The 26,028-nt window shown below is 41.8% G+C and overlaps 2 protein-coding genes across 3 annotated transcripts in view; one reads left to right on the top strand and one right to left on the bottom strand.

Annotated features, from left to right (window-relative positions):
* Positions 1-8,436, top strand: part of dapp1 (dual adaptor of phosphotyrosine and 3-phosphoinositides) — a 46,970-nt gene extending 38,534 nt beyond the window's left edge. For both annotated transcript variants that reach the window (XM_034159722.1, XM_034159721.1), the window contains 2 exons: positions 5,282-5,369; positions 8,110-8,436. In XM_034159722.1, the coding sequence (XP_034015613.1) occupies positions 5,282-5,341 (60 nt within the window). In that variant the 3' untranslated portion in view covers positions 5,342-5,369; positions 8,110-8,436. The remainder of the gene's footprint in view (positions 1-5,281; positions 5,370-8,109) is intronic.
* Positions 8,437-11,488: 3,052 nt separating this feature from the next.
* lamtor3 (late endosomal/lysosomal adaptor, MAPK and MTOR activator 3) lies at positions 11,489-25,745 on the bottom strand. Its single transcript, XM_034159774.1, has 7 exons — positions 25,644-25,745; positions 25,540-25,558; positions 24,239-24,273; positions 24,110-24,168; positions 23,903-24,036; positions 23,302-23,365; positions 11,489-11,701 (listed from the first exon to the last, which is right to left on the bottom strand). Exons 2-7 carry the CDS (start codon positions 25,546-25,548, stop codon positions 11,628-11,630), a joined length of 375 nt encoding a protein of 124 aa, XP_034015665.1. The 5' UTR covers positions 25,549-25,558; positions 25,644-25,745; the 3' UTR covers positions 11,489-11,627.
* Positions 25,746-26,028: the final 283 nt, after the last annotated feature.

The raw sequence follows: 26,028 nt of genomic DNA, 5'->3' as shown, positions 1-26,028 counted from the left end.
TGTGGAACTCCATAATTAACTTTAGTCTGTGAAGAAGATTCCCCATTTACATGAACAAATTGTAATCTATTAGATAAATATGATTCAAACCACCGCAGCGCAGTGCCTTTAATACCTATGGCATGCTCTAATCTCTGTAATAAAATGTTATGGTCAACAGTATCAAAAGCAGCACTGAGGTCTAACAGAACAAGCACAGAGATGAGTCCACTGTCCGAGGCCATAAGAAGATCATTTGTAACCTTCACTAATGCTGTTTCTGTACTATGATGAATTCTAAAACCTGACTGAAACTCTTCAAATAGACCATTCCTCTGCAGATGATCAGTTAGCTGTTTTACAACTACCCTTTCAAGAATTTTTGAGAGAAAAGGAAGGTTGGAGATTGGCCTATAATTAGCTAAGATAGCTGGGTCAAGTGATGGCTTTTTAAGTAATGGTTTAATTACTGCCACCTTAAAGGCCTGTGGTACATAGCCAACTAATAAAGATAGATTGATCATATTTAAGATCGAAGCATTAAATAATGGTAGGGCTTCCTTGAGCAGCCTGGTAGGAATGGGGTCTAATAGACATGTTGATGGTTTGGATGAAGTAACTAATGAAAATAACTCAGACAGAACAATCGGAGAGAAAGAGTCTAACCAAATACCGGCATCACTGAAAGCAGCCAAAGATAACGATACGTCTTTGGGATGGTTATGAGTAATTTTTTCTCTAATAGTTAAAATTTTATTAGCAAAGAAAGTCATGAAGTCATTACTAGTTAAAGTTAAAGGAATACTCGGCTCAATAGAGCTCTGACTCTTTGTCAGCCTGGCTACAGTGCTGAAAAGAAACCTGGGGTTGTTCTTATTTTCTTCAATTAGTGATGAGTGGTAAGATGTCCTAGCTAAATGGGGGGTCTTCTTCACAAACTAAGGTTAATTATGGAGTTCCACAAGGTTCTGTGCTAGGACCTATTTTATTCACTTTATACATGCTTCCCTTAGGCAGTATTATTAGACAGCATTGCTTAAATTTTCATTGTTACGCAGATGATACCCAGCTTTATCTATCTATGAAGCCAGAGGATACACACCAATTAGCTAAACTGCAGGATTGTCTTACAGACATAAAGACATGGATGACCTCTAATTTCCTGCTTTTAAACTCAGATAAAACTGAAGTTATTGTACTTGGCCCCACAAATCTTAGAAGCATGGTGTCTAACCAGATCGTTACTCTGGATGGCATTACCCTGACCTCTAGTAATACTGTGAGAAATCTTGGAGTCATTTTTGATCAGGATATGTCATTCAAAGCGCATATTAAACAAATATGTAGGACTGCCTTTTTGCATTTACGCAATATCTCTAAAATCAGAAAGGTCTTGTCTCAGAGTGATGCTGAAAAATTAATTCATGCATTTATTTCCTCTAGGCTGGACTATTGTAATTCATTATTATCAGGTTGTCCTAAAAGTTCCCTAAAAAGCCTTCAGTTGGTTCAGAATGCTGCAGCTAGAGTACTGACGGGGACTAGAAGGAGAGAGCATATCTCACCCATATTGGCCTCTCTTCATTGGCTTCCTGTTAATTCTAGAATAGAATTTAAAATTCTTCTTCTTACTTATAAGGTTTTGAATAATCAGGTCCCATCTTATCTTAGGGACCTCGTAGTACCATATCACCCCAATAGAGCGCTTCGCTCTCAGACTGCAGGCTTACTTGTAGTTCCTAGGGTTTGTAAGAGTAGAATGGGAGGCAGAGCCTTCAGCTTTCAGGCTCCTCTCCTGTGGAACCAGCTCCCAATTCAGATCAGGGAGACAGACACCCTCTCTACTTTTAAGATTAGGCTTAAAACTTTCCTTTTCGCTAAGGCTTATAGTTAGGGCTGGATCAGGTGACCCTGAACCATCCCTTGGTTATGCTGCTTTAGACGTAGACTGCTGGGGGGTTCCCATGATGCACTGTTTCTTTCTCTTTTTGCTCCGTATGCATCACTCTGCATTTAATCATTAGTGATCGATCTCTGCCCCCCTTCACAGCATGTCTTTTTCCTGGTTCTTTCCCTCAGCCCCAACCAGTCTCAGCAGAAGACTGCCCCTCCCTGAGCCTGGTTCTGCTGGAGGTTTCTTCCTGTTAAAAGGGAGTTTTTCCTTCCCACTGTAGCCAAGTGCTTGCTCATAGGGGGTCGTTTTGACCGTTGGGGTTTTTCATAATTATTGTATGGCCTTGCCTTACAATATAGAGCGCCTTGGGGCAACTGTTTGTTGTGATTTGGCGCTATATAAGAAAAAAGTTGATTGATTGATTGATTGACACACGGTGTAGGATAATTTTTGTTGATGTGGACACACGGTGCAGGATAATTTTTGTTGATGTGGACACACGGTGCAGGATAATTTTTGTTGATGTGGACACACGGTGCAGGATAGTTTTTGTTGATGTGGACACACGGTGCAGGATAGTTTTTGTTGATGTGGACACACGGTGCAGGATAGTTTTTGTTGATGTGGACACACGGTGCAGGATAGTTTTTCCTGATGTGGACACACGGTGGAGGATAGTTTTTCCTGATGTGGACACACGGTGGAGGATAGTTTTTCCTGATGTGGACACACGGTGTAGGATAGTTTTTCCTGATGTGGACACACGGTGGAGGATAGTTTTTCCTGATGTGGACACACGGTGTAGGATAGTTTTTCCTGATGTGGACACACGGTGGAGGATAGTTTTTCCTGATGTGGACACACGGTGCAGGATAGTTTTTGTTGATGTGGACACACGGTGTAGGATTGTTTTTGTTGATGTGGACACACGGTGTAGGATAGTTCTTCCTGATGTGGACACACGGTGCAGGATAGTTTTTGTTGATGTGGACACACGGTGCAGGATAGTTTTTGTTGATGTGGACACACGGTGCAGGATAGTTTTTCCTGATGTGGACACACGGTGCAGGATAGTTTTTGTTGATGTGGACACACGGTGCAGGATAGTTTTTGTTGATGTGGACACACGGTGCAGGATAGTTTTTGTTGATGTGGACACACGGTGGAGGATAGTTTTTGTTGATGTGGACACACGGTGCAGGATAGTTTTTGTTGATGTGGACACACGGTGCAGGATAGTTTTTCCTGATGTGGACACACGGTGCAGGATAGTTTTTGTTGATGTGGACACACGGTGCAGGATAGTTTTTGTTGATGTGGACACACGGTGCAGGATAGTTTTTGTTGATGTGGACACACGGTGCAGGATAGTTTTTGTTGATGTGGACACACGGTGCAGGATAGTTTTTGTTGATGTGGACACACGGTGCAGGATAGTTTTTGTTGATGTGGACACACGGTGCAGGATAGTTTTTGTTGATGTGGACACACGGTGGAGGATAGTTTTTGTTGATGTGGACACACGGTGCAGGATAGTTTTTGTTGATGTGGACACACGATGGAGGATAGTTTTTCCTGATGTGGACACACGGTGTAGGATAGTTTTGTCTGTAGTAGTCGTTTTTTATTTGCAGAATTCACAGACACACATACAGCTCGGCCCTGCCAGTTACCTCACAGGTGTTCTGATGGGGAAAACAGAGCTTTGTCTTATGTACAGCAGGAAGACACACAGGTGAGACAGGAAACATTAGTTTGCCAGAGACAGGTTGTCATGTGCATTACATGAATACACATTGGCAGGACCGGAACGAGCAGTGCTGATTGGTTGTGCAGGAGCTGAGGCAGGGACAAAAACCAAAGGTGCCGAGAGGCTTACCGCCATATTGGATTTGATGTGGTGCATGCTGGGTTTGCTTGGGGACAAACAAAGCGTCGTCCGCCTACTCGGACGTGTGGTAGAAGTTGTGATCCTCGGGTGTGATCATAAAACCCTGCTGACTGTAGCGCACACAGCCGTCATTGAAGCAGCACGTAAATTTACAGCCTCCAATAGTAACTCTTTCTGCACATTAAACTGTTCTGCTCTTTATGATTTCTGTCATGTAATGTACAACATAAATATTCCAGCTCCAAGCTTAGGTTGGGCCGTTGTGTTGTTTTTGAGGGTGTGTAGCAGGAAAATGATAATTTCTTGAAGTTGATTGTGGATCTGCTGGTTCTGATTCATAAGCAGTGAGTCCAGAATTTATTCCTCGGCGTCTGTCGAAGTCTTTTAAAGATGTCAATAGTGATTCACCTTTCTGCTGTTTAAAATCGTTACCAGGACTCTTGTCTGTTGTTGCGGGCAAGAAAAGAGAATCATCTGCCGTTTGACACTGTACAGTTTTTATTTGTTGCCCATTAACGTGCCTGTTCCATGGGGCAGCGCACGAAGGTCTGGCATCGACTGGACCATCAATAAATATCTCCCGGTGAAGTGAAGTTACAGTCCCTCGTGTAAAAAATAAATAAACAAATAAATACAATTAAATAACAACAATAATAATAATAACAATAATAATTAATAATAATTCCTCCAAATGCTGCTGCTGTTACCGGCTCGCCGGCAAGCTGAAGCTACGTTAACTGAACACTTGCAGATGAAATTTTGTCTATAAGACAAAATTATTATGAAGCATTATTGGATTCAATCAATGATCTGTCCTTATACCATTGATCGTTGTTGCAGTTATAAACTGCACATCGATCAGCCCCACCTAGTTCATAAGGCTCAGGCACACAGTGGCATGACAACTGAGTATGATGATTAGATTCAGCAGGGTTTTTTTGTTACTTAATTACTAGATCACACTGAGGGTCACAACGTGATCACAACGATCTACAACATGTTCGAGTCGGCGGATGATGGTTTGTTTGGCCACAAACGATCCCAGCATGCACCGCGCCAAAGCCAGTATGGCGATATCCATGAAATGGTCTATAGAATCCACATTGTCAAGACAGGAAGCTCATTATGCGCACCTCGGCATGTTAACACATGTGGGACATGGGACACATTGTCTGCACTCTGTACATCTGGGCATGTTAACACATCAGAGGACAGACAGAGGGACACTCAGTTATGGTGAATTATGTCAAAACGTGATAATATCACTACAGCACCCTGAGTTCACACTGTCTGTGAACTTGAGGTGTCTGTCCTCTCCACAGTACTAAAGACAGTCAAATCAGGACAGGGCAGTCGCTGTCAAGAAGGACACACAATAAACGTGTCCTGCACTGAAAACTCATTAAAGTCAATGTCTGTTCTTGTGGAAAGTGACTGAAGAATACAGCTCATCCAAATTCCTTTGGACAAACTTGTTTGGGGTTGTCTTTTTGAGTCATGATGTTGTCTGTCCACAGCCTGGTGTTTCCAGAGAGGACATTTTATCTTTGTGCAAAGACAGGAGTGGAGGCCGATGAGTGGATCAAGATCCTTCAGTGGAAACTGGTGAGCATGCAGAGCAGTAAGTGATCAGTGTTTGACCATGACCAGGAAGTAGTCATTGTTTGACCATAAGCAGGAAAGACAGCTTTTAACCATGAGCAGGAAGTAATCAGTGTTTGACCATGAGCAGGAAGTAATCAGTGTTTGACCATGAGCAGGAAGTAGTCATTGTTTGACCATGAGCAGGAAGTAGTCATTGTTTGACCATAAGCAGGAAAGACAGCTTTTAACCATGAGCAGGAAGTAATCAGTGTTTGACCATGAGCAGGAAGTGATCAGTGTTTGACCATGACCAGGAAGTAGTCATTGTTTGACCATAAGCAGGAAAGACAGCTTTTAACCATGAGCAGGAAGTAATCAGTGTTTGACCATGAGCAGGAAGTGATCAGTGTTTGACCATGAGCAGGAAGTAGAAAGTGTTTGACCATGAGCAGGAAGTAATCAGTGTTTGACCATGAGCAGGAAGTAATCAGTGTTAGACCATGAGCAGGAAGTAGAAAGTGTTTGACTGTGAGCAGGAAGTGATCTGTGTAAAATACAACCCCAGTCCCAATAAAGTTGAGACGTTGTGTAAAATGTAAATAAAAACAATACAATGATTTTCAAATCCTCTTCAACCTATATTCAGTTGAATACACCACAAAGACAAGATATTTAATGTTCAAACTGATAAACTTTATTGTTTTTGTGCAAATATTTGCTCATTTTGAAATGGATAGTCTATCAGTTTGAACATTAAATATCTTGTCTTTGTGGTGTATTCAACTGAATACAGTTCAACTAAATGTACATTTTTTTCAAGATGTTGGAAAAACCTCAGATACCATCAAAACTATTTCCAGACAGTTTAAGCACAGCTGTCAGTATCTGAGCTGTTACTTCAGGTTTCAGTCCAGCGTTTATCTACAAGATAGTAAAAATGCAGAAATGACTCTGAGAAAATTTACAGCTGCTGGAAAATAATGTTATCATTTTCTTCATAATCAATCAATCAATTTTTTTTATATAGCGCCAAATCACAACAAACAGTTGCCCCAAGGCGCTTTATATTGTAAGGCAAAGCCATACAATAATTACAGAAAAACCCCAATGGTCAAAACGACCCCCTGTGAGCAAGCACTTGGCTACAGTGGGAAGGAAAAACTCCCTTTTAACAGGAAGAAACCTCCAGCAGAACCAGGCTCAGGGAGGGGCAGTCTTCTGCTGGGACTGGTTGGGGCTGAGGGAGAGAACCAGGAAAAAGACATGCTGTGGAGGGGAGCAGAGATCGATCACTAATGATTAAATGCAGAGTGGTGCATACAGAGCAAAAAGAGAAAGAAACACTCAGTGCATCATGGGAACCCCCCAGCAGTCTACGTCTATAGCAGCATAACTAAGGGATGGTTCAGGGTCACCTGATCCAGCCCTAACTATAAGCTTTAGCAAAAAGGAACGTTTTAAGCCTAATCTTAAAAGTAGAGAGGGTGTCTGTCTCCCTGATCTGAATTGGGAGCTGGTTCCACAGGAGAGGAGCCTGAAAGCTGAAGGCTCTGCCTCCCATTCTACTCTTAAAAACCCTAGGAACTACAAGTAAGCCTGCAGTCTGAGAGCGAAGCGCTCTATTGGGGTGATATGGTACTACGAGGTCCCTAAGATAAGATGGGACCTGATTATTCAAAACCTTATAAGTAAGAAGAAGAATTTTAAATTCTATTCTAGAATTAACAGGAAGCCAATGAAGAGAGGCCAATATGGGTGAGATATGCTCTCTCCTTCTAGTCCCCGTCAGTACTCTAGCTGCAGCATTTTGAATTAACTGAAGGCTTTTTAGGGAACTTTTAGGACAACCTGATAATAATGAATTACAATAGTCCAGCCTAGAGGAAATAAATGCATGAATTAGTTTTTCAGCATCACTCTGAGACAAGACCTTTCTAATTTTAGAGATATTGTGTAAATGCAAAAAAGCAGTCCTACATATTTGTTTAATATGCGCTTTGAATGACATATCCTGATCAAAAATGACTCCAAGATTTCTCACAGTATTACTAGAGGTCAGGGTAATGCCATCCAGAGTAAGGATCTGGTTAGACACCATGTTTCTAAGATTTGTGGGGCCAAGTACAATAACTTCAGTTTTATCTGAGTTTAAAAGCAGGAAATTAGAGGTCATCCATCTCTTTATGTCTGTAAGACAATCCTGCAGTTTAGCTAATTGGTGTGTGTCCTCTGGCTTCATGGATAGATAAAGCTGGGTATCATCTGCGTAACAATGAAAATTTAAGCAATACCGTCTAATAATACTGCCTAAGGGAAGCATGTATAAAGTGAATAAATTGGTCCTAGCACAGAACCTTGTGGAACTCCATAATTAACTTTAGTCTGTGAAGAAGATTCCCCATTTACATGAACAAATTGTAATCTATTAGACAAATATGATTCAAACCACCGCAGCGCAGTGCCTTTAATACCTATGGCATGCTCTAATCTCTGTAATAAAATTTTATGGTCAACAGTATCAAAAGCAGCACTGAGGTCTAACAGAACAAGCACAGAGATGAGTCCACTGTCCGAGGCCATAAGAAGATCATTTGTAACCTTCACTAATGCTGTTTCTGTACTATGATGAATTCTAAAACCTGACTGAAACTCTTCAAATAGACCATTCCTCTGCAGATGATCAGTGGGAAATAGTTTGGAGAATGGAGCAGATGAGCTCTAGGTCACTGACACTCTGATCTGTGACCCTGTTTGTCTCCAGTCACAGGTCAGAAAAGGTCGATGATGGTGGCAGTGGTCGGAGTCAGAAGAAGAAATAGAAGACGTCGGCCTCATGGACAGAAAATGACCTTCATGTCCTGGACTCAAGTGCTCTGATGCATCAGGTGATCTTCAACACCTGCTGTGCCCCCCCCACCGCCAGGTGAAAAGACGGTGATGGCGACCGAAACATGGACAAATTCTTTTCTCCGTTTGCACATCAGCTTCTTGTTGTAAGACTGCCACCACCTGGCCACTTGCGGCTCTGCACAGATTATTTTTCTTCTTTTGTAGATTTGTCACAAATAAAGTATGTTGGATTTACTTTTTTCTGCAGAACGTCTTATTTTCATATTGAAGAGCTGATGTGACCTTTGACCCAGCAGCTGGTTGTTCTTTTGTTAAAATGTGAAGTCTTTTTTTTTTCTCTCCCAAAACTTTATTTCAACAAATACTATAATGAACAAAGCACAAGGCCACAAAAGTCACAGTATCACCGTTATAAATTGAAAGAGATATACAAAATATACAAGAAAAATAAAAAAGAAGGCGTCAGTGTGTCTTTTCTTTTTTTTTTAGTCTTTAGAAAAAAGTTCAAAGTTCACAGGGAAAAGTTCATAGTTTTGAAAGTTCATAGTCTTTAGAGAAAGTTCAAAGTTCACGGAGAAGAGTTTGTAGACTTTAAAAATAGCTCACAGATAAGGTCATGAAGTTTTTGGTTCAAAGATCAGTGCTTGACAACTGCAAAAAAAAAAAGAAGAAGAGTTTCATGGCTTTCGGTTGCTTCATATCTTCCAAAGATTTCATGTAGAGGTCAAAGTCATTCTTGAAGTAGGAAAATGTAGGGGGACATTTTTGACATTTGCTTTTGTGGATACAAAATTTGGCAAGACATAAAATTACATTAATACAGAGTTCTTTCTTATTCTTACTCAGAAAACCAAAAGTAATATTATCTCTTGTAAAATTAATTGTTGATGGAAATAATATTTTGACCCAGTTAAGTAATTCTGTCCAAAAGGATTGCACCACAACACAGTAGAAAAACAAATGGTCCGTAGTTTCAACATTTGTAAGGCAAAATGAAGTTATTTTCTTGAATGTTAAAACGTAACCTTAGTAATTCTTTAGATGGGTAAATATTGTTCATAAATTTGAAGTGTGTTTCTTTAATTTTAGCAGCAATCTTCCATTCCAGCTTATTAATTAATCAAAAACCCAGACAGAGCTTTAATTCATTTGAAAGCTTGACTCTTAGTCTTGTCCATCCAAATTGGAAGTCCCAAAAAACAATTTTATTTGTTATTATCTATCGTCCTCCTGGTCGTTACTGTGAGTTTCTCTGTGAATTTTCAGACCTTTTGTCTGACTTAGTGCTTAGCTCAGATAAGATAATTATAGTGGGCGATTTTAACATCCACACAGATGCTGAGAATGACAGCCTCAACACTGCATTTAATCTATTATTAGACTCTATTGGCTTTGCTCAAAAAGTAAATGAGTCCACCCACCACTTTAATCATATCTTAGATCTTGTTCTGACTTATGGTATCAGTGGTCCACTCCTCTTCAATGGCTGTGTGAAGTTGCTGGATATTGGCAGGAACTGGTACACGCTGTCGTATACGCCGGTCCAGAGCATCCCAAACATGCTCAATGGGTGACATGTCCAGCGAGTATGCCGGTCATGCAAGAACTGGGACATTTTCAGCTTCCAAGAATTGTGTACAGATCCTTGCAACATGGGGCCGTGCATTATCCTGCTGCAACATGAGGTGATGTTCTTGGATGTATGGCACAACAATGGGCCTCAGGATCTCATCACGGTATCTCTGTGCATTCAAAATGCCATCAATAAAATGCACCTGTGTTCTTCGTCCATAACAGACGCCTGCCCATACCATAACCCCACCGCCACCATGGGCCACTCGATCCACAACATTGACATCAGAAAACCGCTCACCCACACGACGCCACACACGCTGTCTGCCATCTGCCCTGAACAGTGTGAACCGGGATTCATCCGTGAAGAGAACACGCCAGCGAATGTGAGCATTTGCCCACTCAACCCTAACCCTCCCATGGGAAGCAGGCACTCTGACCAGAAGGCTAAAACCCGGGCTGTGGCCTCGGTAGCCAGAGTCCTTTAGTTTATAGAGTGATGACCACATGAACAGCGCCTCCTCCTGGCCTCAGTCACATCTGCATGAGTCTTACTGTGTGGTGGTGAGACACCAACTGGGGACATAAGGTGACTGGACGTTTTTGTTGTCAGGTCTCTTTGAAGGATCCTCTGGTGAGTTTCATGACAGAACTGTTTACTTTCAAACATCTGAAACAGCGCCACAATGAGCACACTGTGATTTTTACAACTGCATTGAGGTCTTCAGTGTTTTACACAGATGTGTTTTGTGTTCTGCAGCCATGTTAACAGGTTACAGCGTCTGCCCCGACCGTATGAGGGGAGCCTCCCCACATCGTGAATGTCACGGCACAGACGTGCTGATAGCTGCAGCCCCCATGTTTGATACCAGGGGGATAAAAAGGAAAAGATGTTGGTGCAGATGGTGAGATAATATGTACCTTTTATTTATGTTTATAACACTTTGAACAGCCACAAGATTATCTACCAAAAAAAAAACAACACAAACCAATTAACACCCTGTAATAAGTGAAGTCCAGGACCATGCACCTGGTTGTTGCATGTCACCATATCCATGATGCCATGGAGCTGCTTTAGGGCCTGGAACCTGAGATGTGTCACTTGCATTGTGAGGGAGTGTCAACTACAGCATTTTGACCATGTGTCTTAGTGTTGAGGACACCAGCAGCTGGAGAAGGTCAAGAACATGTGTTTTACCTGGCGACAGCATGTACATGGTTACTTTGGAGAGTTGGGGATGGACTGGTTGCCTGCCTGGGTGTTTGCCATCCAGAAGTAGTTCCTTCTAAACTCTCTTCTTTCAAAAAAAAAACAAAAAAACAAAAAGCTATTTCAGAGAAGCTGAGTGTTGGAGAAAAGACAGACAAATGACACAAACAAAGAGCTGTGCTGCAGCACGTCACCAGCATACACACGCACGCATCCCCCCCAGTCCGTGTGCACGCTACATTAGAGAAACATCATGACATAAATCACACCTTTCCACTCTGATACACAAAGTTTACAATCACATAGAAATTTGATGAATATACTGTGTTTTTTTTTTCATTACACTGCATCTAGAATTGGCCACATGATCTAATCCGTCCCACAATCCTCCATTCTCAAAGTTGTGACAGCGAATTAGCTAACAACAAGAACAACACTCGAACACGTCACTGGCTGTTTACAGCAAAAACCACCCAAAAGAAAAAAAAAAAAAATGGAGTAAAAATACTCTGGTGCTGAAAATGAAACATTTATTACACATTTTTAAAACTGATGATTTGCAGAAGCCTCATCCAGAGAACGACGGCACGATGTGGGTTTTCCTACAGCCCTTGAAAGCATCACGAGGGAGCAGCGTCTGCTGGAGCTCAAGCCACCTCCACCACCTGCTTCAGCTCATCGATCAGCACAGCCAGCTCCTTGTCCAGACTCATGATCAGCCCTGTGGAAGAACCAGACCAGGATCAGGGCCCAGAGAAACCGCTGGAGTCAAAGTGTGAAGGTGAAACTGCACACAGGTTGCTTTCAGGTGTCTGTGGAGAAGACAACCTGTGTGCAGTCATCAAGGAGGGGAAATTAAAGACACAAATCACATCATGACATCATCAAGCGGGGGATTCAGCACGCCGTCAGTGACCACAGCACCACGGACAGTTTAAAAAAAAAAAAAAAAAACAGATTTTCTGGTTTTGGTTTAAAATAAAAATCTCTGTCCAACATTTTGTAAGATCGAGGGAAAGCAGCATGTTGGCTGTAAGTGGCAGAATGAGACAGTGATGGACGGGTGATTTAAGTGCAGAGTTGCCCGGTTTTAATCGCTTAAACATGAACTAGTGTGTTGTCCATGGGGATCCATGGGATCTAGATGGGTCATGTTTATAAAATAGGTAGCTGACATTTTTCCAAGGGTGGTAATAAATTGTGTAAAGTTTCTATACTGAGTTGGAATGGTGTGTGAGTCCAGAATGTTTTTAGAACCTTAGACCTCAACAGCTTTTAGAAGAACTCAACCCTTTTATTTCTTGTTCATTACATAATATTTGAATGGTTTAATGGATCTTAATGTATTCATAAATTCTTTAGGTTCTTGCTATCGTTCTTGTTACCATATACACACTATTATTATCATTATCAGTATTGTTATTATTACTTCTATTTTGTCATTTGATTTTTAAATAGACCACAATGGAAATAAGTGCTCCCCCCCCCCCCCCCCACTTTGTGTCATACATATATTTTTAACATATTTACAATTATGTACTTACATTGAACTTACTAAATAAAAAAATCACACTCACGCTTTTAACATATAGACAATTTACCGCCCCCTGCTGGAATGGCAGGTTAGTCCAGAATGTAGTTAGCAATGCCCATTGTTCAGTGATGTTAGCTAATGTTCATAGTTTTTCTAAAAATATTTGTCCCATCAACGTTTTGTTTTTCCTGGTTCTTTCCCTCAGCCCCAACCAGTCTCAGCAGAAGACTGCCCCTCCCTGAGCCTGGTTCTGCTGGAGGTTTCTTCCTGTTAAAAGGGAGTTTTTCCTTCCCACTGTGGCCAAGTGCTTGCTCATAGGGGGTCGTTTTGACTGTTGGGGTTTTTCATAATTATTGTATGGCCTTGCCTTACAATATGGAGCGCCTTGGGGCAACTGTTTGTTGTGATTTGGCGCTATATAAGAAAAAAGTTGATTGATTGATTGATTGCAGCATTCATTATTGACCCAAAATACATAAACGTACCAAATGGCAAATGTCAGCTCTCCCTGGTTTCTCCATGATTGAAGACACACACACACACGCGTGCGCATAGAGAGCTTTTTGTCTCGTCTGCATTCTTCCAAAAGCAGGTGCTTTTATTTTTAGTCAGGCACAAACAGAGACGGTGGCGGAAGGCATCGAACACACTCCACTTGTCACTCATGGTAACGGCAACATGACACTTAACTAAACCAAATGAACTACTAGGGCTGCAACAAGCGATTATTTGGATCATTGATGAATCTGATGGGGTTTCGACACGATTAATCGATTAATCGGATTAGCGTGGAATTTTTTAAAAATGTGCCAGAGAAACAATTTTTCTCTCCTTCCATCACTTTATTTCACAACAGAACATTCAAATCGTCAAATGTCCCTTGGCTGTTGAAATATAAAATAATAAAGAATAAAACAGTTTATAATAAAGAACAAAAATAATTATTTCAAATGGCATTGCTTTATCAAAGTGCTGAGTTGCCATAAAACAACATTGAAACATATAAATGTTATAAAATATATGGTGAAAAAAAGAGGTATTTTTGTTGCTGCACATGAGCAACTAGCATAACCAGTTAACCATAAAACCTAAATCAAAAACTGTAGCCTGACTCAGTATACGCTCGTATGTGCAACATTCTCTGTATAACTTGTATGTGGTCATTTCACATTGAAACACGTGACTCATGTCTCTTTCTCTAAAATTGTATTGTAGCATTATTACTATTAGTATTACTATTATTATTGTTGCTATTATTAATATAGAAATAAAAAATAAAAAAAATATTATAATTTGTAATACATTTGACACTCTTACGACAACAAACGCTGAGCCATTAATTATTATACAGAAACCAAATGCACAAACATGCTGAAATGCCAGCAGCTTAATGCTAACTTTAACATTGAAAATGCCATAGACATGCGTTAGCATCGGCGTTAGCATAAAATACATCTATCAACTGTTTCAGAAGACCATAACAGGTCAGTTTAACATAAAAAAGGTAAATATGCCTCATAGACATATGCTCTTTAGGGTTTTAGTGGGGAAAATTAAGATAAAGTGAAATAAAACAAATGAAACCAACAAAGTAGCAGCTCGAAGCACTCCTTCATTGGTTCAAGATTCAAAGCAAAGCTTGGTTGATTATATGGAAGAAACTAAACATATGCGGTAAAACAAAGTTATTTAGCAACTAATCGATGACTAAATTAGTTGACAACTATTTTAATAATCAATTTTAATCGATAAACTCGATTAGTTGTTTCAGCTCTATGAACTACAAAAACAATAAATCAAAAACACCAACACCATGAAACTAACATGAACCATAATAATAACATTTAAAACCCTGAACTCCCATGGTGCATTGCAACACGTCATTTGCTTACTGCTGTTAATATTGATAATTTCTTGAAAAATATTTGTTCAACTTTCTGTTTTCATAGCATTCATCCTTGACCAAAAATACATAAGCATACCAAACGGCAAATGTCAGCTCTCCCGGTTTATCCATGATTGAAGCCAGACACATGCACGCACGCACGCACGCACACACACACACACATGCACAGAGGCTACTTGGCTATGATTATATAGATGTGTGTAAATTAATCTACAAGTAAGTTGCCCATAAATTCAAAGACACAACTGGAAGTGATTTTTGGCCGCCAGTCCATCTATAAACAGCTGAGACCTTGCCGCACATTTTAGTAAGTTTTGTCACCATCTATTGGTCGATGTAAGCATTTCAGAGCTTCTGGTACATTTCTTACTTGAAATCCCAAAATCAGCAACAAAAAACAAAAAAGCATTTATGAATGTCAGAAATTCAAGATTTTTTTTTGGCAGGCAGAGCTCTGACCTACCAGTATCAATGAAGAAAAATTTAAATTGTGAGCGTTTTATGGCTCGAGTTTTAAGACATGAAAGTTTACAGGACGGAATTTCTCCTGACAAGCACAAGTTACTGCCAGTCTTGCTTGCCTCTACTGGTGGTTGGCTCTCACTGCGGTATTGTATCACTTCCTGTTCCGGAGCACAGCGGTGTTTTTCTGTATCTGTTAGCCGTTTAATCTGAGCAGTTAGATTGATCTAGTTATCTAGATTACGATTTGTTTCCCAGTGTAATCTTTACGTGCCTTAACTAAAGCACTCCCTCTGCTGAATCACCTCTAAATTATTTACACATTATTCACTTTGCGTGTTTTTAGGAATCCGCTAGCTTAGCGTAGCTACTAGCTCTTAGCCGATTTAGCATGGCGGCTTCTCCTGTCTCTCCCGCACTTTTCTGCTCTGGGTGTGAAATGTTTAGTTATTCCTCGGCCTCCTTTAGCAGTAACAGTACTTGTAATAAGTGTAGCTTATTCGTAGCTTTGGAGGCCAGGCTGGGCGAATTGGAGACTTGGCTCCGCACCATGGAAAATTCTACAGCTAGCCAGGCCCCTGTAGTCGGTGCGGACCAAGGTAGCTTAGCCGCCGTTAGTTACCCCCTGGCATATCCCGAGCAGCCGGGAAAGCAGGCCGACTGGGTGACTGTGAGGAGGAAGCGTAGCCCTAAACAGAAGCCCTGTGTACACCGCCAACCCGTTCACATCTCTAACCGTTTTTCCCCACTCGACGACACACCCGCCGAGGATCAAACTCTGGTTATTGGCGACTCTGTTTTGCGAAATGTGAAGTTAGCGACACCAGCAACCATAGTCAATTGTCTTCCGGGGGCCAGAGCAGGCGACATTGAAGGAAATTTGAAACTGCTGGCTAAGGCTAAGCGTAAATTTGGTAAGATTGTAATTCACGTCGGCAGTAATGACACCCGGTTACGCCAATCGGAGGTCACTAAAATTAACATTAAATCGGTGTGTAACTTTGCAAAAACAATGTCAGACTCTGTTGTTTTCTCTGGGCCCCTCCCCAATCGGACCAGGAGTGACATGTTTAGCCGCATGTTCTCCTTGAATTGCTGGCTGTCTGAGTGGTGTCCAAAAAATGAGGTGGGCTTCATAGATAATTGGCAAAGCTTCTGGGGAAAACCTGGTCTTGTTAGGAGAGACGGCATCCATCCCACTTTGGATGGAGCAGCTCTCATTTCTAGAAATCTGGCCAATTTTCTTAAATCCTCCAAACCGTGACTATCCAGGGTTGGGACCAGGAAGCAGAGTTGTAGTCTTACACACCTCTCTGCAGCTTCTCTCCCCCTGCCATCCCCTCATTACCCCATCCCCGTAGAGACGGTGCCTGCTCCCAGACTACCAACAACCAGCAAAAATCTATTTAAGCATAAAAATTCAAAAAGAAAAAATAATATAGCACCTTCAACTGCACCACAGACTAAAACAGTTAAATGTGGTCTATTAAACATTAGGTCTCTCTCTTCTAAGTCCCTGTTGGTAAATGATATAATAATTGATCAACATATTGATTTATTCTGCCTAACAGAAACCTGGTTACAGCAGGATGAATATGTTAGTTTAAATGAGTCAATACCCCCGAGTCACACTAACTGTCAGAATGCTCGTAGCACGGGCCGGGGCGGAGGATTAGCAGCAATCTTCCATTCCAGCTTATTAATTAATCAAAAACCCAGACAGAGCTTTAATTCATTTGAAAGCTTGACTCTTAGTCTTGTCCATCCAAATTGGAAGTCCCAAAAACCAGTTTTATTTGTTATTATCTATCGTCCACCTGGTCATTACTGTGAGTTTCTCTGTGAATTTTCAGACCTTTTGTCTGACTTAGTGCTTAGCTCAGATAAGATAATTATAGTGGGCGATTTTAACATCCACACAGATGCTGAGAATGACAGCCTCAACACTGCATTTAATCTATTATTAGACTCTATTGGCTTTGCTCAAAAAGTAAATGAGTCCACCCACCACTTTAATCATATCTTAGATCTTGTTCTGACTTATGGTATGGAAATAGAAGACTTAACAGTATTCCCTGAAAACTCCCTTCTGTCTGATCATTTCTTAATAACATTTACATTTACTCTGATGGACTACCCAGCAGTGGGGAATAAGTTTCATTACACTAGAAGTCTTTCAGAAAGCGCTGTAACTAGGTTTAAGGATATGATTCCTTCTTTATGTTCTCTAATGCCATATACCAACACAGTGCAGAGTAGCTACCTAAACTCTGTAAGGGAGACAGAGTATCTCATCAATAGTTTTACATCCTCATTGAAGACAACTTTGGATGCTGTAGCTCCTCTAAAAAAGAGAGCTTTAAATCAGAAGTGCCTGACTCCGTGGTATAACTCACAAACTCGTAGCTTAAAGCAGATAACCCGTAAGTTGGAGAGGAAATGGCGTCTCACTAATTTAGAAGATCTTCACTTAGCCTGGAAAAAGAGTCTGTTGCTCTATAAAGAAGCCCTCCGTAAAGCTAGGACATCTTTCTACTCATCACTAATTGAAGAAAATAAGAACAACCCCAGGTTTCTTTTCAGCACTGTAGCCAGGCTGACAAAGAGTCAGAGCTCTATTGAGCTGAGTATTCCATTAACTTTAACTAGTAATGACTTCATGACTTTCTTTGCTAACAAAATTTTAACTATTAGAGAAAAAATTACTCATAACCATCCCAAAGACGTATCGTTATCTTTGGCTGCTTTCAGTGATGCCGGTATTTGGTTAGACTCTTTCTCTCCGATTGTTCTGTCTGAGTTATTTTCATTAGTTACTTCATCCAAACCATCAACGTGTTTATTAGACCCCATTCCTACTAGGCTGCTCAAGGAAGCCCTACCATTATTTAATGCTTCGATCTTAAATACGATCAATCTATCTTTGTTAGTTGGCTATGTACCACAGGCTTTTAAGGTGGCAGTAATTAAACCATTACTTAAAAAGCCATCACTTGACCCAGCTATCTTAGCTAATTATAGGCCAATCTCCAACCTTCCTTTTCTCTCAAAAATTCTTGAAAGGGTAGTTGTAAAACAGCTAACTGATCATCTGCAGAGGAATGGTCTATTTGAAGAGTTTCAGTCAGGTTTTAGAATTCATCATAGTACAGAAACAGCATTAGTGAAGGTTACAAATGATCTTCTTATGGCCTCGGACAGTGGACTCATCTCTGTGCTTGTTCTGTTAGACCTCAGTGCTGCTTTTGATACTGTTGACCATAAAATTTTATTACAGAGATTAGAGCATGCCATAGGTATTAAAGGCACTGCGCTGCGGTGGTTTGAATCATATTTGTCTAATAGATTACAATTTGTTCATGTCAATGGGGAATCTTCTTCACAGACTAAAGTTAATTATGGAGTTCCACAAGGTTCTGTGCTAGGACCAATTTTATTCACTTTATACATGCTTCCCTTAGGCAGTATTATTAGACGGTATTGCTTAAATTTTCATTGTTACGCAGATGATACCCAGCTTTATCTATCCATGAAGCCAGAGGACACACACCAATTAACTAAACTGCAGGATTGTCTTACAGACATAAAGACATGGATGACCTCTAATTTCCTGCTTTTAAACTCATAAAACTGAAGTTATTGTACTTGGCCCCACAAATCTTAGAAACATGGTGTTTAACCAGATCCTTACTCTGGATGGCATTACCCTGACCTCTAGTAATACTGTGAGAAATCTTGGAGTCATTTTTGATCAGGATATGTCATTCAAAGTGCATATTAAACAAATATGTAGGACTGCTTTTTTGCATTTACGCAATATCTCTAAAATCAGAAAGGTCTTGTCTCAGAGTGATGCTGAAAAACTAATTCATGCATTTATTTCCTCTAGGCTGGACTATTGTAATTCATTATTATCAGGTTGTCCTAAAAGTTCCCTAAAAAGCCTTCAGTTAATTCAAAATGCTGCAGCTAGAGTACTGACGGGGACTAGAAGGAGAGAGCATATCTCACCCATATTGGCCTCTCTTCATTGGCTTCCTGTTAATTCTAGAATAGAATTTAAAATTCTTCTTCTTACTTATAAGGTTTTGAATAATCAGGTCTCATCTTATCTTAGGGACCTCGTAGTACCATATCACCCCAATAGAGCGCTTCGCTCTCAGACTGCAGGCTTACTTGTAGTTCCTAGGGTTTGTAAGAGTAGAATGGGAGGCAGAGCCTTCAGCTTTCAGGCTCCTCTCCTGTGGAACCAGCTCCCAATTCAGATCAGGGAGACAGACACCCTCTCTACTTTTAAGATTAGGCTTAAAACTTTCCTTTTTGCTAAAGCTTATAGTTAGGGCTGGATCAGGTGACCCTGAACCATCCCTTAGTTATGCTGCTATAGACGTAGACTGCTGGGGGGTTCCCATGATGCACTGTTTCTTTCTCTTTTTGCTCTGTGTGCACCACTCTGCGTTTAATCATTGGTGGTCGATCTCTGCTCCCCTCCACAGCATGTCTTTTTCCTGGTTCTCTCCCTCAGCCCCAACCAGTCCCAGCAGAAGACTGCCCCTCCCTGAGCCTGGTTCTGCTGGAGGTTTCTTCCTGTTAAAAGGGAGTTTTTCCTTCCCACTGTAGCCAAGTGCTTGCTCACAGGGGGTCGTTTTGACCGTTGGGGTTTTACATAATTATTGTATGGCCTTGCCTTACAACATAAAGCGCCTTGGGGCAACTGTTTGTTGTGATTTGGCGCTATATAAAAAAAAATTGATTGATTGAATAACCTCAGAGAGAGATAATAGTTCAAACTTTCGTCAGAGTTCCCCATTTGAATTTAACGCTCTCCTAAAACCCTAAAACTTTTATCTTTCTGTGAAGAGCATTACTGTCCGTGACACTAAGCATGAAAACTGACAGTAGCCGAAGCAGGTCAGCCGTACGGCTGACGCCGAGTGGATCAGGATTAGTATTTGGCTGGGATACTGCCTGGGAAGACCGGAACAGTGAGCCGGGTACCATGTGGAGCCTGTGGTGTCATTTTAACCAAAGACAAGCGATATACTAACAACAAACATATTATAATGATATGTAAATGCCATTAGATGATTATGTTGAGTATTACTGATAACAGATGTTTAGAAGGATAAAGTACATACTCTTTTTGCACAGACTAGTTAATCGTATTGAGAAAAACACCTGATATATTCAAATGTTGTAAAAATGTTGTGAAAAATGTATGTTTGTAAAAAGAAAAAGCCACGAGACAAGAAAATGATATTATGGGTGAAAATTTAAGAATTTTTTTTAAAGGAAAATTTAATTAAATCAAACATATGAGTGGAAAATTATGATGAGTTATTTTTTTTTTTTAAAGACTGAATCAAAAAAATCTCTGAGAGAGCTGAAGCAGGAAGAAAAATAAAACTAGAGCTGCACCTGCAAAGTACTGAATGGTGAATGTCCAGGACCCTGAGCTGAACTCTCCAGACCAGGGGCCTCATGTACAAAGCGGGCATATGCACAAAAACCTGGTGTACGCTCATCTTCACGTCCACGTGCAAATGTATCTAAAGTGACGTGAGTGTGGAAATGTGTGGTGCATCACGCAAAAATCCTGGCTGGCGTGCGCATGTTTCTGCAGCTATTGTTACACTGTGGACACGTAAAGGTGATGCAGGGAATCGTTAATAGTGTGAAAACATGAAGTCATCAGAGAGATGTGCACATCAGAGACACACGAACAATTAACACACCCACGTGTTTGCAATTATATGGATGAATATAAAAACATGCACACAGTGATGCAGAAAATGGCAGTGACCTTGCAAATGGTGCAATCTGACGTGAGCATGTGTTCAGGGAACACAAGGATTTATTTCCAAATGACGACAACTGGCTCATAAACTGATTTCGATTACCAAGAACACTGCTCCTGCAGTTGTGCGCAGAACTGCGGTCGGCCCAGAGTGCAATACGGCGAAGAGCCAGGGTTTGTCTGTGCGCACACAGGTGCTAACCACCAGCGCTTCCTGGCATCAGGGGCATTCCCGCGTGACCTGGCTGATCAGTCAGCTGTGTGCCAGTCACCCTTGAGCTGAGCCACGCCCACTGTTTGGAACGCAAAAATCCGAATCGCATCCAGCTACATCCAGAAAAAGTAACTGTAAAATTAATCTTACTAAAAATCTAACTAACAGGTGGCAAGAATGAAAATGATCACAAACTTAACAATATTTAAATATTAAAAGTTATGGCATGGAAATCCATTTTACACTTTTTGTATTATCTTGGCCAATGTTGTGTATGCATGTTTATATTATTTTAATACCAAATCATTTCAATCAATAATATTATACAATTCGTCAATGTCATAAAAGTAATTACAGTACATTTTGCAGCGAGAGCCAGTTTCCCAAATGTAATCGGAGCTACCGACTGCACACGTTGCTGTGAAGGCGCTGCGCTGAAATAGTTTGTGTAATTGTTCTGAACAAAAACCAGCACAGACACATTTGTACATGTGCGCATTCAAATATGTTATTATTATTATTAATGTCTTTATTTTTGCTTGATGGTGAGCTGCAGAGCTTCTTAACAGACTTCCTGTGTTCAGGATTGGTCAATAAACGTGTGTGTAAATTGTGAATGTCACACTGTCAGTGGAGGCACTGACAGTGTGACATTTTTAACATCAGTGTGTGCGGCCTCACACACACGCTATGTAACTCCCACAAGCATTTAAATCCCACAAAACCTCTGAGAGGTCGCAGCGCTGCGAGATCTCAGTAACATTGAGAACTGCATTGAGACGCTCTGATCACACCGCACTTTAACTGCTGCACACAGACAACACCATTAACATCGCAACATAAAACTATTTTTATATTGTGCCTAAAACTCTCGTGAATATATTCTCTGGGTTTATAGACGTTATTGTGTTTGTTTTATGTAAATGTGAGAATCACAGTCTGTCTCTCTGTTATTTTCAGTGGGAGCTGCTGTGAGCTACAATCGCTTCCTGATCATGTCGTTCTGGAGGAAAATGAAGTTTGCTCTTGATTATTGTTCTTTACAACACTGTTTGTCCTCTTTGTTCCAGACTAATATATATAATATGTCTGAAATTCAGTTTGCGTTTATTAAATTCCATGCAGATTAAACGTAGCAGACATGGATTATTTGTTATAATTGTTTTAGCAAGTTTTCAGGGTATCATGCAACAGTCTCTTATTAACGTGACGAAAAGCATAAAAATACATTTTTGTAGTATAATATTCGCTTACAACTGTCATGTGATTCTCTATGTTTTGACGGCAGCGACACTCTGGTGCGTAAGGGATTATAGGATACGTCAACAGAGTGAATGATTAATCCGTTTAACAGCGTACTGAATAAACTGTCCCTGTGTGTCTCCACCTCATTTCCAGTTATCTGTAGTACAATTTATTTTCTGTGTTCATGTTGTCTGATGTGACGTCATGGGAAATCTCTGCTCAAAGGTCCTATTTACATGAAATTGCATATTTAAATGGGGCGTGGCCAGTGAGGGGTTTGGGTCCACGCTCAGGTCCACATTCAGTGGGATGTACAAACGTAACATCTGTGAATTCATGCCTACGCACACTTTGAATGCATCTGAATATACGATATCGTATTTGTGCTTACACCAATATTTAGTAGAAAGTACACGCAAGTCTTTGTACATGAGGCCCCTGGTACTTCCCCAAACATGATACCATTCACGGGTGGTTTTACTGGTGTAAGACCCGCTATGTTTAGAAAAAAACCCCACCCTTTAGGGTGGAGAACCTGACCACTTCACAGTATTTAAGATGAATGCAGATGTGTGTAAATGGAAGCTGTTCCAGGGTTCCTGATGACTGTGACTTTTGCTTCCTTTGTTGGCAAAATAAAAGCTGTTGCTTTGACACTTTGATGTTTTCTGAGTTTTCTGGACACCTTTAAGGAGATCTTTTTGAACAACTGAGCACAGCTGAAACACTTAGACTCTCATCTGGTGATTAGGGACTCTGTCCGAAGTCGCCACGACAAACTGAAGTTCCATCAGGAAGACGTGGTCCAAACACGGAGACAGAACTTTACCAGAACTGTAGTGTTAACTCCAAGCAACAGAGGGCAGGAAAAAGACAAAAGCCCTTCATGGAATGTTTTTACCTCTACACTTGGCCATAAAACCTGCTGAACATCTCTAACACCATGACAGACTGACAGCACGAGACATTGTCATAAAACAAACAAACAAAAAAAAAATCAACCAAGTCTGTGCTCCGGGTTCAAACAAAGACCACACGCTGGACAGAACCTGGTCAAGTTACCGTAGTGACCCAGCCAGGTGAAAAAGTGAGCCACGGTCCTGTCCCTGAAAATCCTGACTTCAGGTTAACATAGCTGGCTAACCCGCCCGCAGAGGTTTTACCTGTGTTGGCGCTGCTGCTGGCGATGAAGCTGATGACCAGCGGTAACCGATTGAACTGCACAATCTGTTAAAGACACACACACACACACATTAAAAACACAAACAGCTTGAAGGTATTCTGATGACACTGGTTCTGTTTCCACGAATATACAGAAGAAGTTGGAGTTATGACGTGAAAAGACGCCGACATGACCTCAGCTGATGTGTCAGAAAACAGACTGACACAGATTTAAATTTTTATTGATTTCTGATCAGATCTGAAAACAGATACTACACAAGAAATTCAGCTGACCATGAAACAAACACAAAAACTGATGTTGACAAAGCGATGCATTCTGGGTTGATTTTTCAAATATGTGAGAGGGAGGTTTACGAGGTAAACTGTAATCCTAAGGATTAATTCTACTGTTGAAGTACAGCGCTCACAGTCAACCCAGAACGGTTATAAACCTCAAATCTGAATGTTTACCAAAGGAAAAGAGAGATTTGGCTTTTTGAGGGGAAAATGTGCAACTGAAGCTTTGCTTCAGTCAACACAGGCCTGGTTATTGAAGCTTAGCTTCAGATCTACAGCTGACAGGCCTGGTTTAGTGAATCTCACCTGGTAGGTGTTGTAATAGCAGATGATGCTCTTGTTTTTGGACAGGCCCAGCTTGCTGCCCTGATCCGTGGCCAGAGCAAACGTGGACAGGAAGCCGGGTCGTAGTGCGTGCACGGGGGCGTTATCATTGGCCACTGTGGACACACGGTACGCACGTTAACGTGTTGCACTGACTCTGTGTGTGTGAGATCGGGGGCAGACTCTTACCTTTAATGACAGGGACACCATCTCTGTCTGTCACCACGATGGCGTGAAGACCTTCAACACTGGAGGATGACAGAGAGCGTGAGAAAGCGCTCAGCAGGCGGTAAAACGTCTGAGAGCTGAAATACAAACCTCTGCAGCTGTTTGTACAGGTACCGCTTCAAATCCTGCAAAGACACACAAAGATGTCACCTGGACCACAGAAGCCGTCAAAGACGCCGCGTGGACCGCAGACGCTCTGAATGACGTCGCGTGGACCGCAGACGCTCTGAATGACGCCGCGTGGACCGCAGACGCTCTGAATGACGCCGCGTGGACCGCAGACGCTCTGAATGACGCCGCGTGGACCGCAGACGCTCTGAATGACGTCGCGTGGACCGCAGACGCTCTGACAGACGCCGCGTGGACCGCAGACGCTCTGAATGACGTCGCGTGGACCGCAGACGCTCTGACAGACGCCGCGTGGACCGCAGACGCTCTGAATGACGTCGCGTGGACCGCAGACGCTCTGAATGACGCCGCGTGGACCGCAGACGCTCTGAATGACGCCGCGTGGACCGCAGACGCTCTGAAAGACGTCGCGTGGACCGCAGACGCTCTGAATGACGCCGCGTGGACCGCAGACGCTCTGAAAGACGTCGCGTGGACCGCAGACGCTCTGAATGACGTCGCGTGGACCGCAGACGCTCTGAATGACGCCGCGTGGACCGCAGACGCTCTGAATGACGCCGCGTGGACCGCAGACGCTCTGAAAGACGTCGCGTGGACCGCAGACGCTCTGAATGACGCCGCGTGGACCGCAGACGCTCTGAATGACGTCGCGTGGACCGCAGACGCTCTGAAAGACGTCGCGTGGACCGCAGACGCTCTGAATGACGCCGCGTGGACTGCAGACGCTCTGAATGACGCCGTGTGGACCGCAGACGCTCTGAAAGACGTCGCGTGGACCGCAGACGCTCTGAATGACGCCGCGTGGACCGCAGACGCTCTGAATGACGTCGCGTGGACCGCAGACGCTCTGAAAGATGTCGCGTGGACCGCAGACGCGGTCAAAGACGTCGCGTGGACGCCATCAAAAACGCTTCTACCCAAAAGTAGAACATGGAACTATGCGAATGAAATGAACTTTATGTCCTCAAACCAAACTAAACTGACCGGTTCTTCTTCAGAGGACAGGCCTGAGACACACAAAATGAAACATTTATATGTGTGATCCATAATGTCCATCAGGACGTCAGAATGAGAACTTGTCTTCATATCAAACTGACTCTGCAGCCAGTTAAACCCTTTTAAAAGCTGACCTGACTCGTGTGCAGTGACACCGGGGGTTCGAACCCTGACGGCCACAGACGCGCTGTAGATACACGGTACAAATTAATGTGTAAAAATAATACAGATGTATTTAATCTGGAAAATGAGGCACAAATACTCACGTCAGCCATGACTCAGCACCTGTACAAACAAAGAGACATTTAAAGTGAACTTCGTCATATTTCGTGATTTTCGCGGAGATAAAAATAAATAAATAAAATCTGACCTGAAGGAAAACAAACACCGGAACACACAACGCTCCGTCACATGACACGATCGATGGTGTTCAGGCGCGTCAGCACTGCGCTCTGCGCAGAACCCACTTCTATCGAGTTTTTGCACACTCACGAGCGCCATTAGCTTAGCTTATGACAAGCTAAAGGTGGACGCTCTCGTTATGGCCGAACAACTGTCCAGTTTCTGAGTATTCTATGTTAGTACGCGCCTGCGGCCGACGTGCTTGATGAATTCCTGCGCAAAAAGTAGTTCCCAGATAATTGATAACGAGTATATCTCATCTACATTAATTCTAAAATTTTAAATTATAAAGATAACTGAAGTTTTAAGAGTGACTGTAATAAATATTTAAGAAACTTAAAGTTTATGAGCAA

Source organism: Thalassophryne amazonica, chromosome 19 (assembly GCF_902500255.1).
Source record: "Thalassophryne amazonica chromosome 19, fThaAma1.1, whole genome shotgun sequence".
In the NCBI taxonomy this organism is placed as follows: domain Eukaryota; kingdom Metazoa; phylum Chordata; class Actinopteri; order Batrachoidiformes; family Batrachoididae; genus Thalassophryne; species Thalassophryne amazonica.
The sequence above is the reverse complement of the archived record's forward strand: the minus strand, read 5'-3'. Positions and strand labels throughout refer to the sequence as shown.